The sequence below is a fragment of the Scyliorhinus torazame genome, chromosome 17, assembly GCF_047496885.1.
Source record: "Scyliorhinus torazame isolate Kashiwa2021f chromosome 17, sScyTor2.1, whole genome shotgun sequence".
Taxonomy (NCBI): Eukaryota; Metazoa; Chordata; class Chondrichthyes; order Carcharhiniformes; family Scyliorhinidae; genus Scyliorhinus; species Scyliorhinus torazame.
The window spans coordinates 180,150,461-180,171,488 of record NC_092723.1 but is presented as its reverse complement, the minus strand read 5'-3'; the positions used below and the strand labels follow the sequence as shown (position 1 = coordinate 180,171,488).

The 21,028-nt window shown below is 50.2% G+C and overlaps 1 protein-coding gene across 4 annotated transcripts in view; it reads left to right on the top strand.

The window, feature by feature from the left end:
- The window catches only part of rhbdl1 (rhomboid, veinlet-like 1 (Drosophila)), a 333,009-nt gene that overhangs the window by 226,440 nt on the left and 85,541 nt on the right, over positions 1-21,028 (top strand). For 2 of the 4 annotated variants that reach the window (XM_072481756.1, XM_072481755.1), the window contains exons 3-4: positions 7,400-7,624; positions 12,351-12,499. In XM_072481756.1, the coding sequence (XP_072337857.1) occupies positions 7,400-7,624; positions 12,351-12,499 (374 nt within the window). Of the gene's footprint in view, positions 1-7,376; positions 7,625-12,350; positions 12,500-21,028 lie in introns of all 4 variants that reach the window. The other 2 variants (XM_072481758.1, XM_072481757.1) reach the window with 2 other exon arrangements.

Genomic DNA, 21,028 nt, shown 5'->3' with positions numbered 1-21,028 from the left:
GCATTTTAATGACCAGAAAATCTGCTTTCTGATGCTGATTGAGAGATTGGACACAAAGATGTTCTCTGGTCTTCTTTGCTATAGCACCTTGGGATCTTTTGCGTTCACCTGAGAGGGCGGACTAGGCCTCATCTGGGGGCTGGTTTAGCACAGGGCTAAATCGCTGGCTTTGAAAGCAGACCAAGGCAGGCCAGCAGCGCGGTTCAATTCCTGTACCAGCCTCCCCGAACAGGCGCCGGAATGTGGCGACTAGGGGCTTTTCACAGTAACTTCATTTGAAGCCTACTTGTGACAATAAGCGATTTTCATTTTCATTTTTCATTTCATCTGAAGGATGATACTTTCGACAATGCGGCACTGCCTTAGTACAGCACTGGAATGTCAGTCTAGATTTTGTACTTAAGTCTCTGTAATGGAAACTGGATAGCAAGGATCAGAAATGTTCCAACTTGTAAACTTCTTGTAGCAGGGAATCAAAAACTGACCCCTCAATACAATAAATAAGTAGGGATCAGAAACTATCCTTCTACGCTGGATCCACAGGAATCCGAGATTATCCTCCCTTTGGATGCAAGAATCTGCGACAAAATACAAGTTCTGATTTCATCCCATCTGGCTGGTCTGGATGTAAACCCGGGTCCAAGGTACGAAAGGACAGTGTCCTAAACCGCTACACCAGTTATGCTCTTCTGAAACATGGATAATCAATGACAAAAGGATCACTGAAAGTTCGTGGAGAGGTGGGTTATGGGGAGAAGATGGTAGATGGTGTTTAATTGGGGTGCTCAGGCCATTATGAGTGAGGGACGGCTTTGATGGATCAGGTGGTCTTTTCCATCCCACCGATATGGTATGTTTGTAAGAGAGGAATGGGCAAGGGTGTGAGTTAATATTGTGCTGCCACAGAGCACTGTAACACCAAAATGCGTGTCAGTTCACGTTGTCAGGTTAAGACGGTAAATGCGTTGTGAAATCGTGTAAAAACGCTCAATGTAACTGGCCTTGCAGATACCGTCAGAGAAAAGCTTTGCGAATAGCTTCATGATGTTGTCCCTAAACCTTTTCAGCTGCACCGTGACAAATGTAAAGACTAAGAGACCAATTTTATTTCTCAATCGGCTAAACTTAAACAGAGAGTGAAATGAAAAATTAAAGGGAAATCGCTTATTGTCACGAGTAGGCTTCAAATGAAGTTACTGTGAAAAGCCCCTAGTCGCCACATTCCGGCGCCTGTTCGGGGAGGCTGGTACCAGGAATTGAACCGTGCTGCTGGCCTGCCTGGGTCTGCTTTAAAAGCCAGCGATTTAGCCCTGTGCTAAACCAGCGAATGTAAAGGCAGTTTGGGGAATGACTTTACTGTATATCGCCTCTGGTATTTATTTATGGAACTGGAGGTGGGGGATTGCTGCTGGTGTAAGGTCTACTGTTTATGACTCCGGCCTACCCTATTCCTTATTGAACCAGGGGATCACGTTTACCTGCTTTGCCTGGTATAAACGGGATAGTAATGGCCTTAAAATTCCTGTATTGACCCTATCCTCCACCCTGTGTATGCTCCCAATCCACTCGCTAACATTTTATTTGGGGCCATGGGCCTATATGTTCGCCTGAGGGAACTTCATAACTGTATGCACATCATGGTCCTCTGATAGACTTAGCACCTCAACGGTATTTCAATGGACCAATTTCTAAAGCATTTGTAGCACCCGTTGTTCTCCAGCATTGAGCAGCCTGACCAGTGGTACAATCACACAGTACAGAAGATGCTCTTCGGCACATCAAGCCTACATCGACAAAGAAAGGATGTCTCTAATCTACACTAATCCCACTTCCCAGCGTTTGGCCCATAGCCTTGAACGTTATGACATTTAAAGTCCTCATCCAAGTATTTTTTTAAAGATGGTGAGGTTTTCCTGCCTCAACTACCCTCCCACCCCAGATTCCCACAACCCGCTGGGTGAAAAATCTTTTCCTCCAATCCCCTCTAAACCTCCTGCCTTTCACCTTAAAACTATGCCCCCTTGTTATTAACCCTTCAACTAAGAGGAACAGCTGCTTTCTATCCACCTATCTATGCCTCTCATAATCTTATACACCTCAATCAGGTCCCCTCCCAGCCTTCTGTGCTTCACCGAACACAAGCCGAATTTATCTAACCTCTCTTCACAGCTAAAATGCTCCACCCCAGGCAACATCCTGGTGAATCTCCTCTGCACCCTCTCTAGTAAAATCACATCCTTCCTGCAGTGCGGCAACCAGAGCTGAACACAGTACTCCAGCTGTGACCTAACCAAAGTCATAGAATTTATCATAGAATTTACAGTGCAGAAGGAGGCCATTCGGCCCGTCGAGTCTGCACCGGCTCTTGGAAAGAGCACCCTACCCAAGGTCAACACCTCCACCCTAACCCCATAACCCAGCAACCCCATCCAACATTAAGGGCAATTTTGGACACTAAGGGCAATTTAGCATGGCCAGTCCACCTAACCTGCACATCTTTGGACTGTGGGAGGAAACCGGAGCACCCGGAGGAAACCCACGCACACACGGAGAGAACGTGCAGACTCCGCACAGACAGTGACCCAAGCCGGGAATCGAACCTGGGACCCTGGAGCTGTGAAGCAATTGTGCTATCCACAAGGCTACCGTGCTGCCCCCAAAGTCCAGCTCCAACAAAACCTCCCGGCACTTAGAATCTTAAAGAGACTGCTGGAGTTCGCAGAGGGTTGAATCTGTTATTCTGACATTTGCGAATAACACTGTTTGACGTTGTACGTCTCTCTGTCCGGACTGACTAGCTGCCTCGGATCACCTGAACAATATTATTGAGGCTGGGCCCTCAAAATGGTTCAGGTCGCTTGGCAGGGACATGGGTGGGTGACGCACCACCCCCTGCCCATCCAGAGTCTTCCTGAATGTAAAATCTACACCACAGCGGGGCCATTTTTAACTTTGTTGCTTGGGCATAACAGATGGAGTGAAGATTGGACATGTTCTACAATGGGAGATTCCATGCAGGCAGTCCAGTTGAAAATGACCCCACATCCCGCCATAGGTTGGAACTCCCCAAGGTTATGCTGGCATCCAAAAACTCAAACTCTGATCGTAGGATCCCGACAGTGCAGGTGGTGGCTATTAAAGTCTGCACCGACTCCTCGAAAGAGCACTCTACCCATGTCTACTCCACCCGAGCCTTACCCCATAACCTGCACATCCCAGGACAGTAAGGGGCAATTTAGCGCGGTCAATCCACCGAAGCTGTGCATCTTTGGACTGTGGGAGGAAACCAGAGCACCCGGCGGAAACCCACGCAGACACGGGGAGAACGTGCAGACTCCGCACAGACAGTGACCCGAGGCCGGAATCGAACCCGGGTCCCTGGCACTGTGAGGCAGCAGTGCTAACCATCTTGCTGCTCCTAATCCAAAAAAATTCCCGTCAATTTGACTCCAAAGTAAAATTTTAAAACTGCTTGCTGCCTGTGTGCATTAGACCATCCCAACAAAGTGCCAATAATACAAGATGGGGCTGACAGCAGAATATAAACCCATCCATTCTGCAAGCATTAATAAGAATTCTAAGAAGCAACTTAAAATCACAAGGGGTTTTGGCTTACAATTTTCTATTTGTAACTCGTATGAAGGAAAATTCAGATCCCAGCAGGACTTTACTGGCAGTTTAATGTGCAAGCTGGAAACCATTGGATGCTTTCCAACTGAATTCCTTGCCAACGGCAGGTGATAGATAGTGAAAGCTACCACATGATGCTTCAACAACACGGCTGGTAGACAGCGAGTAACTAATGATTGCAGTTATGTAAGGAGAGCTGGAATCTGACGCCCCAGAGGGTTGTGTTTGTTATTCTGACATTTGCAAATAACAGCGTTTGACTTTGTATGCCCTGTGTCACACCATACGATATCTGCAATCGAAGAGAGCAGGAATCCTAAGATAATCCTCTCAAGATCTAACCAATTAAACGGAGGATTTGAGAAAACCAGAGTTCTCCTAGTGTGCGCACAGAATCGGGCGCTCCACTTCAAGATGCCTTGAGGATAAAATGTTTCTTGGCCAGCATGGAGCCATCGCAATTGTATTTATGTCTTCCCCCAAGATTCTGGTATCAAAAGTGGATGTTAATCTGAACTGAGGGAAAGGTTGGAGGGCTTCTCCAATTCATGGGCATTATTCCTTATGCACTTTCAAGAACTGGATAACATCGAACATTAGTTGGGGCGTGTGGGTGGGAGGGTTGGGGGGGTGGGGGGGGGGGGGGGCGCTGTGTGCGTTAATGGCGACTATGGGTGATCCCTAATTCCTTTTTGTCATTTGTTTGTGTGAACACGCGGGCTAATGTTTGGGGTTTGGTGGGAGGATGGGATCGTTGCTATCGACATGAGGATTGACATATTTGTTGCTGAATTTTGTTGGCGGGTGTAAATTTGGGAGAAAATGTGAAAAAGGATGGAGAATAAAAATATGTGGAAAAATAAGTGGATGTTAATGCAAATGGCAGTACATTGGAAAAACCAAATCCCCAACTCGAGAGAACATCTCGCATCTCAGTTTGGTTTCTTGACTTAAAGATTTATCATCTCTCTGTTGTTTCACACTCCCCCCCCCCCCCCCCCCCCCCCCCCCCCCGGTGGGTTCCAAGGCGATAGCAGTTTGCCACTTAAAGGCCCAGCCTCAATGTTTGAGGTGGGTGCCAGTTGGTTCAGGGAGCTGAATATAAACAGTGAACCTTCTTGATCTCGGGCAGGAAGGGTGGTGGGAGCAGGTTGGGGGGGGGGGGGGGGTGGTTCTGGGCTGGTGGTGTACCTCAATCTGACTTAATAAGGTCCCAGATCCTACGTTTGCGCAAAATGTTGCAGTACCTCTTCTAGCCACTGCAGTGCTGTGCCTGGAGGGGCTGGAGAGCCGTTGTCCAATCTGATTGGTCGACAGCTCTCCCAAGGCAGGACTTCCATCCAAGGCTGGACAGAAATCACTTCTGCTGCCAATCAATGCTCAACTGATTGTGAAATGGCAGAACGACTATTGGAGTCGGCAGGGATGCGTTCCCTGCCAACTTTCAGGATAGTGGGTGCCGGCCACTCACCACCCGGAACATTCAGGTCCAGTCGGCAATGATTATTTGTATTGAATCTCGGAAATAAGTCCCTGTCTCCAGAAAAGATTTTTGTGTCCCTCTAAGAAGTTGAATAGGAGAACGACATTTTAACAACAGTAATACATTATTATTATTATCCTGAATGGATCTCATCTTGGTGAACTTGACTGTTGGGATTGTTACCAATTCAGTAGGCTATTCTTTGAACGGCAGCACTTAGTCACTTTGTTCAGAGCTTGAACTGATTGATGTGTTTGGACCAACACCCTGTCCAGCATGTATGAGGAAAACATTGACTATTAGGGCTGGAGTTTCACCACCAAGGCAGGTCGATTGAGTCAGGAAATGTCCCAACTCGCTGCACACGCCTAGGACAAGGGCAGCAGATACCACCGAACCCCACCACGTGGAGGTTCCCCGCCAAGTCACTCACCGTCCTGACTTGGAAATATATCACCGTTCCTTCACTGTCGCTGGATCAAAATCCTGGAACTCTCTCCCTAACAGCACTGTGGGTGTACTTACAGCTCAGGGACTGCAGGGATTCATGAAGGCAGTTCACCTCCATCTTTTCACAGGCAATAAAGTATGGGCAATAAATGCTGTCCTAGCCAGCGATGCCTATTTCCTGTTAATGAATAAAAAATAGCCCCTATGCCACCTCTTTAGCCACTCGCCCAGTATCCAGTATAGGAAGATCTCAGTAGCCACGTGAAGATGAAAAATAAACTCCTCTAACAATCTAAAACAGCTCTCAAACCTATACGTTTGACAACTTTCAAAGTTTGTAAATCTCCGCAAGTGGTTAATCACTTATATAAACAAACTAACTTTTATTCAAACCCCACATCAAATACAGCCAATTCTTTAATAAAACTATTTTAACTGCCAAACTGTGAACTCAGGCCCCCTGTTGGGATAACTATAGCTCAATCAAGCACTCATAATGACAACATAATATCCCTTGGGGAAATGTGAATAAACAACCCTATAGAAACTGCATGAACAAATGTGAACTGTTTTTCTAACTTACACCAGATGACCTGTCAATCAAAGCAGTGAAGTGTTTCTTTTTAAACTCACACTGACAATGCTGCCGTTTTTGATATTTAAAGAGCGGGGCATTTAAAACACTTTAGATCATGACACTTGAACACACCTGATCCACCAGATTGTTATAGAAGAGTTTTTATAACTACTCTGTAAATTTGTGATTCCCACACTATAGGTCAAGGCCCTTGCAACACCCAAATGTGGTCTACATGAACTCAGCACAAAGTTCCAATGACCCTCCAAAGTTTGGGATTTCTGCCTGTGGGAATCACAACTGTCCCCATTCCCGGCCTGGACCTGTCAGAAATAGTTGGGGGGGGGGGGGGACGGGCCTCCCACACTTGGGTCCTGCCCGCCACTTTAAAAGGTATCTGGCATCTTCCCAACCTTGCAAAAACCCGGTCCTTAGAGTGTGAAGTGGAACATGAGGTGCTGCTTAATATTTTGCTTCCTTGCGCCCACCACCTTAGAGTATTGCTTTCCTCTTGGCTGAGGTTGGATTGTGACGAGCTTGATTATAGTTTCTGTCAAATGAAATGCTAATTGAGATGAGGCATGAATAGTAATATTCAGAAAATACGCCCAACATGGGTTTGGAGTAAGTGTGCATTTATATTTGTTTGTGGAGGAGTTGGGGGGAATGGGGTGATATTTAGATATAGCACTAATCTGGTTTGTATCTGCACACGCGCATTTGTGTAGTGTTCTGCTGTACATGTCTTCATGTGGATGCCAGCCTGATAAACACATGTGAACACCTGTCCGGTGAGCCTCGACACGTGTCAGTCTGTTATGCACATGTGTGTGAATTGGTGTCCTATTTCCCTGCCAATCTGATACGCACACGTGTGTGCCAGCCTGGCATGCACATAATTGCGTTAGTCTTTTGAGTGTACGTGTGCATATCAGTCCAGTGTGCAAGGGTGGGTGTGTCAGTATGGTGTGCACTTGTCAACCTGGAACGCACATGTGTATAGTCGCCTGGAGTGCATGTAAGTATATTGGAACGCTGTGTACCAATGCGTACGTGTGTCAGTCTGCTGTGTGCATCAACCTGATTGTGTTTGTTTGTGTCAGCTTGCTATGCATGTGTGTGTGTGTATCAGTCTGCCAGGCACATGCGTGCGTCAGTCTGGTGTGTGCACGTGTGTCAGTGTGGTGCCGATTTTTCTGATGTTTCTTTGTGATTTTGTGTTCGCTATTTTCACAGGCCCCCTTCATCTCTTGTTGCAGATGAGCAGCAAGCGCTCAAGCAGCTTCCGTCGAGCAATATCCAATGGACACCGGAACCTGCCACGCGAATTCCTGCTCGATGAGCCCGGACTTACTTTCTACAAACGTTTAGTGAGGCATGTGGCGTATGAGATCCTGCCTTGTGAGGTGGACAGGCGCTGGTACTACAGCCAGTATCGAGGCTGTCCACCACCCCTTTTCATGACCGTCCTCACGATCATTCAGGTTAATATCAAGTTTGGTACCGATCTGCCAAAATATCTGTTCGTCCTTTGTTCCTCACGTTCCCTCTTGTTTTCTAAGTTCCACAATGATAGCAGTAAACTCCAGGAAATAACTCCAGAAGGCCATTGCTATAAGTTCCTCGAATCCTCTCGCTGTTCTATGTGGAAAGTGAGAAATCCAACATTTCTTTTAATGCCAAAATTATGGGAGTAGTGGCTGAAATTAGCCTGTTCGAGGAGTGGAAATCGGACACATAGGAAAAGGAAATGCAGGCTGCCACTCCACTACTGGCAAAGACTAATCTGAACTCCTCATCATTTCGTACAATTACAGGATCCATATCAAAAGGCAATTATATAGGAAGATGTCAGCGTGCAGCCAGAAAAGAGTCAAGTTCTCCAGTTCCCACCACAAAGCTGTTTGTTGGTAATTATTTGTAATGCTGGTTAGTAATTGCAAATCAATCAGGTGTGACAGTGTGATTAAAGGGGCAGAATTTATTTTTAAGAGTTTCTTTTTCATCTATAGATTGCGTCCAAAAATGAAGATAGAGCCAAGTTCCTGCCAACAACTAGCTTTTGCAATCATTACCTTCCTGCGGTTCTAATGAACAGGCTGTTGGCAAAGAAGCTTGGGTGAGATGCCCAATAGCTAAATCTGTGATAGATTTTGTGTCATCTATATGGAGTTACTCTGCTGCCATGGAGAAATGGGGAAAGATGAGAATACAGCCAAACTGCGTTACAGTTTTTTAAGGTGTAAAACTTATTTAGGAGCTTAAGCTATAGCGCAAAATTAATATTCATAGAATCATTGAATCCCTATAGTGCAGAAGGAGGCCATTCGGCCCATCAGGTCTGCACTGACCCTCTGAAAGAGCACCCCACCCAGGTCAACTCCCTCACCCCGCCGAATCTCTACATCCCTGGACATTAGCATGACCAATCTACCTAACCTGCGCTTCTTTAGACCGTGGGAGGAAACCGGACCACCCGGAGGAAACCCACGCAGACACGGGGAAGAACGTGCAGACTCCGCACAGGCAGTGACCCAAGGCCAGAATCGAAGCCGGGTCCCAGGCGCTGTGAGGCAGCGGAGCAGATCACTGTTCCGTTGCGCTGCCCATGCAATTGTGAAATCATCTCTGACATTTGAGTAGCCTTTTAATACGGTTTATTTCAACATTGCAATGTCTTTTTTTATTCATTCGTGGGATGTAAGTGACATTGACAAGGCCAGAATTTATTGCCCATCCCTAATTGCTCTTGAAAAGGTGGCGTGGAGACATCTCCTTGAACTGCTGCAATCCATCCATCATAGCAGCTTTGACGTAACTGATTATCTTGCTTGGCCATTTCTGCAGCTAAGAGCCAACCACATTTTCTGGGAGTCTGGAGTCATATCTGGCCAGTCCGAGTCAGGCCGCCAGGTTTCCATCTCTGTATTAATATCACAAGGATCCGGTTGTTTCAAGGACACTATCACTGATAAAAGCTCTTAATTCCAGATTTATTTAATTAACTGCCCAGATGCCACGGTGAGATCTGAACTCACGTCTCCAGATTATTTGTCCAGGCTTCACTCCGCCGCCTGTTCGGGTACACAGAGGGAGAATTCAAAATGTCCAATTCACCTAACAAGCACGTCTTTCGGAACTTGTGGGAGGAAACCGGAGCACCCGGAGGAAACGCACGCAGACACGGGGAGAATGTGCAGACTCCGCACAGACAGTGACCCAAGCTGGGAATCGAACCTGGAACCCTGGCGCTGTGAAGCAACAGTGCTAACCACTGTGTTACCGTGCTGCCCATTTACAATGAACATAGAACATTACAGTGCAGTACAGGCCCTTCGGCCCTCGATGTTGCGCCGACCTGTGAAACCACTCTAAAGCCCATCTACACTATTCCCTTATCGTCCATATGTCTATCCAATGACCATTTGAATGCCCTTAGTGTTGGCGAGTCCACTACTGTTGCAGGCAGGGCATTCAACGCCCTTACTACTCTCTGAGTAAAGAACCTACCTCTGACATCTGTCCTATATCTATCTGCCCTCAATTTAAAGCTATGTCCCCTCGTGCTAGACATCACCATCCGAGGAAAAAGGCTCTCACTGTCCACCCTATCCAATCCTAAAAAGCAGGTCTATTTATTGGTGAAAACATCGGGCGCAATTCTCCCATCGGGAGTCTAAGTGCTGACGCCGGAGTGAAAACCGGAGTGTTTCACTCTGGCGTCGGAGCCCGCTGCCAGCCCCCTATTCTCCCGCCCCCGGGGTGCTAGGAGCGGCGTCACAACATTTACGCGCGCCGGGCGTTGGCGCCGCGTAAAAGCGGCGCTGCGTAAATGACGTGGCCGGCGCCGCGTAACTGGCGTCACCCGTGCATGCGTGGTTGCCGTCCTCCCCGAGGCCACCCCGCAAGAAGATGTCGGATGGATCTTGCGGGGCGGCGGAACAAAGGAGGTCCTCCTTCAGAGAGGCCGGCCCGCCGATCGGATGGCGCCGATCGCAGGGCAGACCCCATTTGAGGCCCCCCCGGAGCAGGAACCCCCTTCCCCCCCCCCCCCCCCCACAGGCCGTCCCCCCCCAGCGTTCCCGCGCTGTTCCCGCCGGCAGCGACCAGGTGTGGACAGCGCCGGTGGGAACCCGTCGTATTGGGCAGGCCGCTCGGCCCATCCGGGCCAGCGAATCGCCGCTTGCCCGTTACAAACGGCGAGCGACGATTCTCCCAGCGGCCAGCTGTGATTCTCGCCGCGCCGGTTTGTGGGGGGGGGGGATGGGAGAATCGCGTGCGGGCGTCGGGACGGTGTGGCGGGACACGCACGGCGCCCCGGTGATTCTCCCACCCGGCGTGGGGGGGGGGGGGGGGAATTCCGCCCATGGTTTCCATTCCAGCGCATTCAGGTTGTTGACACATCTGTTGCCTTTAGGGTGTTGGTAAAATCAGGGATAATGTTGTAGTTCCATCTTCAGTCTACGCTCCCTCCAAAAGAGGCTTTTTCGTTTCCCGTAATACATTACGGAGTTTCCGCCATCAATTTCTTCTTACTGTATTTTTATAGCAAGGATAATGGATACTGCTGGACAGACATGGACAGACATTAAACTGCATTAAACAAAGTGTCTGTCATTAAAAGTGGAAAAATATGTCGGAAGAAAAGGACACAGTCAGCCACTAGGAACTTTTCGAAACCTCAAACCCTGACATTTACATGGCACAAAAGTGATTCACAAGATATTTAATCAAAAGTGCTTTTCTGCTTCATTTATAAGTTGCATTGTTTGGGTTGCATAGTGTCGAATTCACAACACCTTTAATGTGGTAAAATACCCCAAAGACACTTCACAGGAGTGCTGCCGAACAAAATTTGACCGATGACCGAGATGTTAGTCAAAGAAGTAGGTTTCAAGGAGATTATTGAATGAGGAAAGGAAGGAAGAAAGACAGAGAGGATAATGGAGGAGATTCCAGAGATTAGGGCCTTGGCAACTGAAGTCCTAGTTGCCAGTGGAGGTGTTGTTAAAGTCGGTGTGTTCAAGAGATCAGCATTGGAGAGCACTTACATCCTAGAGGGCTAGAGGCATTTATTAAATTCATTTACGGGATCTGGGCTTCGCTGACTAGGACAGCATTTATTGACCATCCCCAATCGCCCTTGAGAAGGTGGCGGTGAGCGGCCGTCTTGAACCGCTGCAGTCCGAGTGGTGTAGGCACACCCACCGTGCTGCTGGGGAGGAAGTTACAGGATTTTGGCCCAGTGACAGTGAAGGAACGGCTGATATATTTCCAAGTCAGGATTCCGTGTGGCTTGGCGGGGAACTTCCAGGGGGTGATGTTCCCTTGTGTCTGCTGCCCTTTTCCTTCTAGATCAGTGTTTTTCAAACTTTTTTGCCCGGGACCTATTTTTACCAACCGCCATTCTTCAGGACCCACGCTGGCTGACCTTCGTGATCCACGCCAGCCGACGTTTGCGACCCACCATTGTTCCTGACCTTTAATGCGTGAGGTGTGCCTCGGGTTTTATTCCATCATCTAAAGTAGCGAAGAATGAGAAATGACCTCATTGAAACAGGCATTATTCTCTCAGGACTCCACAGCGCAGATGCAGAATGTAAGTTTTCCTCAGATGGGTGGTTTACACACTGGGGATCTAGTCAGCAAATTACAGCGCAACGATTTTAGACATAGATGAGGAGGAATTACTTAGCTCAAAGTATTGTGAATCTTTTTAATCTCTAACATTCACTATCAGAGCGAGTTCTGCAGGCTCAGACATTGAGCAAATTCAAGTGGATGCTGGAAGACGGAATTGGATTTTTAAAAATATATTCTCCGGGGTCAGCGCGCTGACGTCAGGAGGAGGCGGTGTTTCGCAGGAAGGCAATTTCAAATTGAGCCTATGAACATTTCATTTTAATCGGTCCATTCGGAAGATTCAGTTTAGAAAATAGTAATGGATGAAGCCTGGGAGCAAATCTCCTTTTTACTAGAGTTGAATATGGCATGAAGTAAAATATAAATATATAAACAATCTAGAGGTGCGACAGATTTTTTTTTTAAAATTCATTTTATTCTTATGAAGTTATTGCCCTACTCTTAGTAATTTGTCATTTATTTATTTACCTGGGTTTTGCAAGTTGCTGGTTTAATTTGTTGAGGTTTTCTGTGAGAAGAGATTGAGTAAATTGAATGCCAATTTTTAAAATGATATTTCTCTTTCAGATTGTTATATTTATCTGCTACGGAGCCATGCTAAATAAGTGGGTTTTACAAACCTACCACCCAGACTACATGAAGAGTCCGCTGGTCTATCATCCAGGATATAGAGCTCACGTTTGGAGGTTCTTCACCTATATGTTTATGCATGCTGGGTAGGTTGGACAGATATTGATTTGTGTCTTGCCTTGAATTGTGCACAAACACCAGGGGCGCTATTCTCCCCCCCCCCCCCCCCCCACGCCAGGTGGGAGAATCACTGTGGCGTCGCGCAAATCGCGCCATGCCGCCCTGACCCCCGCACGCGATTCTCCCCCCCCCCCCCCTCCGAAACCAGCGGTGCGCGATTCGCACCGGGCCGCTCGGAGAACCGGCGATCGGCGATTCTCCGGCCCGGATGGGCCGAGCGGCCGCTACGACATGAAAGGTTCCCGCCGGCACCGTCCACCCCTGGTCGCTGCCGGCGGGAACTCTGCGGGAACGCTGGGGGGGGGGCCGGCCTGTGGGGCGGGGGGAGGGCTCCTTCACCGGGGTGGGCTCCGATGGGGTCTGGCCCGCGATCGGGGCCCACCGATCGGCGGGCCGGCCTCTCCCTCCCCGGGCCTACCTCCTTCCACGCGCGGCCCCAGAACACCGACTCCATGTTGGGGCCAGAATAGGTCGTGTCCAGGCCCTGTTTGCGACGGCGTTCACGACGGCGCGAACACTTGGCCTCAATATCAGAGAATCCCCCCCCAGATTTTAGTTATAACCAGAGGAATGCCCCTCACGCCTACAGTTAAAAGGATTTCATTTAAAGTAAGCTGGAACATCAGGAAGTCTACCGCAATTATACCATAAACTACAAGTGGTCAGATAGATCTTAACTTTGCAATAGTGTAACACAGGTAGAAGCAATGGGCAACTCACATTAAATCTCTCCCTTCTTTCGCTGAGTCAATGAGAAATAGCTCTTTCACAGTGTGGTTCATAAGTTCTTAAGATATAGGAGCAGAATTAGGCTATCTGGCCCATCGAGCCTGAATGAATGAAATGAAATGAAAAATGAAAGGAAAATCGCTTATTGTCACAAGTAGGCTTCAAATGAAGTTACTGTGAAAAGCCCCTAGTCGCCACATTCCGGCGCCTGTTCGGGGAGGCTGGTACGAGTCTGCTCCGCCATTCGATCATCGCTGATCTCATCCTGGCCTTAACGCCACTGTCCTGCCCATTCTCCATAACCCTTCAACCCGTTACCAATTAAAAACCTGTCTAACTCCTCCTTAAATTTACTCACTGTCCCAGCATGCACCACACTCTGGGGTAGCGAATTCCCCAGATTCACAACCCTTTGGGAGAAATAGTTTCTCTTCAAAACGGTTTTAAATTTGCTACCTCATCTCCTAAGTCTATGACCTCTCGTTTTCGAATGCCCCACAAATGGAAGCATCCGCTCCACATCTACTTTATCGATCCCTTTTATCATTTTCTTTCCCTCAATTTGATCTCCCCTCATTCATCTAAGCTCTGGAGAATATAGGCCTAAACTGTTCAATCTCTCTTCATACGACAAACCCCTCGGCCGGCATTCTCCGACCTCTTGCCGGGTCGGAGAATCCCCGGGGGGAGGCGTGAATCCCGCCCCGCCGCCCCGACGCTGGCTTCCCTATTCTCCGGCGCCATTTTTCGGGGGTCGACGGGATTCCTGCCACGCTGGTTGGGGGCCGTTGACAACGCCCTCGCCCCCGGCGATTCTCCAGGCCCCGATGGGCCGAGCGGCCGTCCAGTTTTCGCTAGTCCCGCCGGCGTGAATTGCTCACCTCACGCACAGCGGGACGTGGCAGGTGCGTGTGCGGGGGGAGTCCTCGGGGGGGGGGTGCGGGGGGATCCGACCCTGGGGGGGCCCCCCACGGTGGCCTGGCCCGCGATTGGGGCCAACCGATCTGCGGGCGGGCTGGTTTCGTGGGGGGGACTTCTTTCCTCCGCGCCGGGCCCCTGTAGGCTCCGCCATATTGCCCGAGGACCTCCGCGCATGTGCGGAAATACGCCGGACGGTCCGCGCATGCACGAACTCGCGCCGGCCTTTCGCCGCCGGTTGGAGTGGCGCCAACCACTCCGGCGTCCACCGAGCCACCGAAAATGCGGCGAATTACGCACTTTCGGGAGCTGTTGACGCCAGAGTGGTTGGCGCCAGTTTTCCTGCCGGCGTGGAGACTCCCGCCTCCTATCTCTGGAATCAATCCAGTGAACCTCCTCTGAACTGCCTCCAATACCACTACATCGTTCCTCAAATAATGGGACCAAAACTGTGCTCAGTACCCCAGGTGCGGTCTCACCAGTGCCTTGTAAAGTTGCTGTACGTGCATACTAGTTTTCTGTGACTCATGAATGAGAACCCCCAGATCCCTCTGCACCGGACACCCCAAAATCTCTCCCCATTTAGATAATAAGTTGCCTTCCCATTTTTCAGACCAAAATACATGACCTCACACTTATCCACATTAAACTGCACCTGCCACATTTTGGCCCACTCTCCTAACCTATCTATATCTATTTGTAAGGTTCTGATTTCCTCATTTTACTTACTGTCCCACCTATTTTTGTGTCATCTGCATATTTGACTAGAGAACCTTCTATCCCTGTATCCATGTCATTTATATAGATTATAAGTAGCTGGGGCCCAAGGACCGAACCCTGTGGAACCCCACTAGTTACATCTTGTCAACCAGGAAAAGACCCATTTATCTCAACTCTCTGTCTTCTGTCTGTCAGTCAGTCTTCTATGCAAGCCAATAAATTACCCCTAATCCCATGTGATCTAACCTGGTGTGTTAACCTTCTGTGCAGCATCTTATCAAACGCCTTCCGGAAGTCCAGGTATACTACATCTACAGCATCCCCATTATCTACTTTGCTTATTACACCTTCGAAAAACTCTAGCAAATTAGTGAAACATGATTTGCCATTCATAAAACCCTGCTGACTCTGAGGGATAGCGTTTTGACTTTCCAAATATCCTGACATTACTGCCTTGGTAATTGATTCCAACAGTTTCCCAACAACAGATGTTAAGCTAACTGGTCTGTAATTTCCCACATTTTGCCTCGCTCTCTTTTTGAATAAGGGCGTTAGGTTAGCATTTTCCGATCCACTGGAACCTTTCCCATGTCCAGGGAATTTTGGGCCTATTGTAATCAATCATTCCAATATCTCTGCTCCCATTTCTTTCAGCACCCTCGGATTTAGAGCATCAGGCCCGGGGGACATGCCTGCCCTCAATCCCAATCCCAATATTTTGAGTACCGTTTCCCTGGGCAGGATTCTCTGATCCCGACGGCGTCAACAGGCCCGGGAGCAGTCATTCCGAGCCCTTCAGGAGGCCAGCATGGATCCAAAGATTTCTGTCAAGGCCTCAGCAATTTCCTCTCCAGCCTCCTTCAGTATTCTGGGGTAGATCCCATCAGGCCCTGGGGACTTATCTACCTTAATATGTTTCAAGATGCCCAACACCTCGTTTTTTTTTATCTCAATGTAACCCAGGCTATCTACACACACTTCTCCAGACTCAACATCCACCAATTCCTTCTCTTTGGTGAATACTGATGCAAAGTATTCATTTAGTACCTCGCCCATTTCCTCTGGCTCCACACATAGATTCCGTCCCCTGTCCTTCAGTGGGCCAACCCTTTCCCTGGCTACCCTCTTGCTTTTTATGTACGTGTAAAAAGCCTTGGGATTTTCCTTAACCCTATTTGCCAATGACTTTTCGTGACCCCTTCTAGCCCTCCTGACTCCTTGCTTAAGTTCCTTCCTACTTTCCTTATATTCCACACAGGCTTTGTCTGTTCCCAGCCTTTTAGTCCTGACAAATGCCTCCTTTTTCTTTTTGACGAGGCCTACAATTTCTCTCGTTATCCAAGGTTCCCGAAAATTGCCGTATTTAACCTTCTTCCTGACAGGAACATGCCGGTCCTGAATTCCTTTCAACTGACACTTGAAAGCCTCCCACATGTCAGATGTTGATTTACCCTCAAACATCCGCCCCCAATCTAGGTTCTTCAGTTCCCGGTAATACTGTTATAATTAGCCTTCCCCCAATTTAGCACATTCACCCTAGGAGCACTCTTATCCTTGACCACCAGCACTTTAAAACTTACTGAATTGTGGTCACTGTTCCCGAAATGCTCCCCTACTGAAACTTCTCCCACCTGGCTGGGCTCATTCCCCAATAACAGGTCCAGTACAGCCCCTTCCCTAGTTGGACTTGTCTACATATTGTTTTAAGAAGTCCTCCTGGATGCTCCTTACAAACTCTGCCCCGTCAAAGCCCCTGGCACTAAGTAAGTCCCAGTCAATATTGGGGAAGTTGAAGTCTCCCATCTCAACACAGACTCTCTCACACTCATCCACACACTGACCCACTCACACTCACCCACACACTGACCCCCTCACACTGACCCACACACACTGACCCACTCACACTCACCCACACACTGACCTACTCACACTCACACTCACCCACACACTCAGACCCTCTCGCACTCACCCACACACTGACCCTCTCACACTCACCCACACACTCACCCACTCCCACTCACCCACACACTGACCCACTCACACTCACCCACACACACTGGCCCTCTCACACTCACCCACACACTGACCCACTCACACTCACCCACACACTGACCCCCTCACACTCACCCACACACTGATCCACTCACACTCACCCACATATACTGACCCACTCACACTCACCCACACACTGACCCACTCACACTCACCCACACACTGACCCTCTCACACTCACCCACACACTGACCCACTCACACTCACCCACACACTGACCCTCTCACACTCACCCACACACTCACCCACTCCCACTCACCCACACTCAGACCCTCTCACACACACCCACACTCAGAGCCTCTCACACTCACCCATACACTTACCCACTCACACTCACCCACACACTGACCCTCTCACACTCACCCACACACTGACCCACTCACACTCACCCACACACTGACCCTCTCACACTCACCCACACACTGACCCACTCACACTCACCCACACACTGACCCACTCACACTCAACCACACACTGACCCACTCACACTCACCCACACACACTGGCCCTCTCACACTCACCCACACACTGACCCACTCACACTCACCCACACACTCACCCACTCACACTCAGGCCCTCTCACACCCACCCACACTCAGACCCTCTCACACATACCCACATACACTGACCCTCTCACCCACACACACTGACCCTCTCACACTCACCCACACACTGACCCACTCACACTCACCCACACACTGACCCACTCACACTCATCCAGAAACACTGGCCCTCTCACACTCACCCACACACTGACCCACTCACACTCACCCACACACTCACCCACTCACACTCAGTCCCTCTCACACCCACCCACACTCAGACCCTCTCACACATACCCACATACACTGACCCTCTCACCCACACACACTGACCCACTCACACTCACCCACACACTGACCCTCTCACACTCACCCACACACACTGACCCTCTCACCCACACACACTGACCCTCTCACACTCACCCACACACTCAGACCCTCTCACACTCACCCACACACTGACCCTCTCACACTCACCCACACACTGACCCTCTCACCCTCACACACTGACCCTCTCACACATACCCACACACACTTACCCACTCACACTGACCCACACACTGACCCACTCATACTCACCCACACACTGACCCTCTCACCCACACACACTGACCCTCTCACACTCACCCACACACTCACCCACTCACACTCAGTCCCTCTCACACCCACCCACACTCAGACCCTCTCACACATACCCACATACACTGACCCTCTCACCCACACACACTGACCCACTCACACTCACCCACACACTGACCCTCTCACACTCACCCACACACACTGACCCTCTCACCCACACACACTGACCCTCTCACACTCACCCACACACTCAGACCCTCTCACACTCACCCACACACTGACCCTCTCACACTCACCCACACACTGACCCTCTCACCCTCACACACTGACCCTCTCACACATACCCACACACACTTACCCACTCACACTGACCCACACACTGACCCACTCATACTCACCCACACACTGACCCTCTCACCCACACACACTGACCCTCTCACACTCACCCACACACTGACCCCCTCACACTGACCCACACATACTGACCCACTCACACTCACCCACACACTGACCCACTCACACTCACCCACTCACACTCACCCACTCACACTCACCCACACACTCACCCACTCACACTGATCCTCTCACCCACACACACTGACCCACTCACACTCACCCACACACTGACCCACTCACACTCACCCACACACTGACCCTCTCACACTCACCCACACACTGACCCGCTCACACTCACCCACACACACTGACCCTCTCACACTCACCCACACACTGACCCGCTCACACTCACCCACACACACTGACCCACTCATACTCACCCACACACTGACCCTCTCACCCACACACACTGACCCTCTCACACTCACCCACACACTGACCCCCTCACACTGACCCACACATACTGACCCACTCACACTCACCCACACACTGACCCACTCACACTCACCCACTCACACTCACCCACTCACACTCACCCACACACTCACCCACTCACACTGACCCTCTCACCCACACACACTGACCCACTCACACTCACCCACACACTGACCCACTCACACTCACCCACACACTGACCCTCTCACACTCACCCACACACTGACCCGCTCACACTCACCCACACACACTGACCCTCTCACACTCACCCACACACTGACCCTCTCACACTCACCCACACACTGACCCTCTCACACTCACCCACACACTGACCCTCTCACACTCACCCACACACTGACCCTCTCACACTCACCCACACACACTCACCCACACACACTGACCGTCTCACACTCACCCACACACTGACCCGGTCACACTCACCCACACACACTGACCCACTCATACTCACCCACACACTGACCCTCTCACCCACACACACTGACCCTCTCACACTCACCCACACACTGACCCCCTCACACTGACCCACACATACTGACCCACTCACACTCACCCACACACTGACCCACTCACACTCACCCACTCACACTCACCCACTCACACTCACCCACACACTCACCCACTCACACTGACCCTCTCACCCACACACACTGACCCACTCACACTCACCCACACACTGACCCACTCACACTCACCCACACACTGACCCTCTCACACTCACCCACACACTGACCCGCTCACACTCACCCACACACACTGACCCTCTCACACTCACCCACACACTGACCCTCTCACACTCACCCACACACTGACCCTCTCACACTCACCCACACACTGACCCTCTCACACTCACCCACACACTGACCCTCTCACACTCACCCACACACACTCACCCACTCACACTGACCCTCTCACCCACACACACTGACCCACTCACACTCACCCACACACTGACCCACTCACACTCACCCACACACTGACCCTCTCACACTCACCCACACACTGACCCGCTCACACTCACCCACACACACTGACCCTCTCACACTCACCCACACACTGACCCTCTCACACTCACCCACACACTGACCCTCTCACACTCACCCACACACTGACCCTCTCACACTCACCCACACACTGACCCTCTCACACTCACCCACACACTGACCCACTCACACTCACCCACACACTCACCCACTCACACTCACCCACACACACTCTTGTCATTTTCTTACTGTTTTAAAATTTAATTTATTGTTACAACATTGCAGTACTTCTGCCCTCAATTGTTTTTTCCCTTAAACCCACAACGTTTTTTCTGTAAAATGTCTCCCCCCCCTTCAGAAATCACCGCGTCGCGCGCCGTTGCAACGGGGTTGGCGCATCACCGGCAGGCCCTCCCATGATGCTTCGCACCCAATGTGCCGTGTTTCCGACCGCGCGGTTGACGTGAGATCTGAATGGTCGGGAACCAGGCATGGCAGCTGCGGACTGTGTCCAGCGCCGTCGCACTCGCGCGGGATCCATGCTGCTGACCGGGGGGGCAGGGGGCTTCCGCGAGGGCTGGGGGAACTGGCGGGGGGTGTCCTGTGGGGTCGCGGATGGCGGGTGGGGTCCGTGCATGGCCAGCTCCATGGCGTGACCGTTGCAGGCCGTCGGCAGGCGCATACGCAGCCAAGGACCCGGCCATTTCTCTGGCCGTATTCGCTGAGGGAGCCGGGAGTTCCGCTCGGCATCGCTGCTCGCCGGGTCCCAGAATCGGTGAGGGTCTGGCGTCGATTTTGGCAGCTGCAACGGGGAAGCCAGCCCCTTGGCGGTTTGAAATTGGCTCATTGGCCCCATGAGTGAGAAAATATGCAAATGTGGTCCCCGAGTGATAAGTGTGGACAAGCCTCTTCTACATGTAGCAAAAAACACAATCAGAAATAGCTGCAAAAACCCACAGCTGAGATTAAGTAATATTGGCGCAGCCTCCCGTCTGACTGTCCCTACCCAAGGATTTGTGGCTGGGTTTCAGATTGGGCGGCTCTCGTGCCTGTGAAGTTAAATATGGTAGAAAGGACCCCAAGCAGACACAAGATCCACATGTCCATATAGTTATCTGATTCC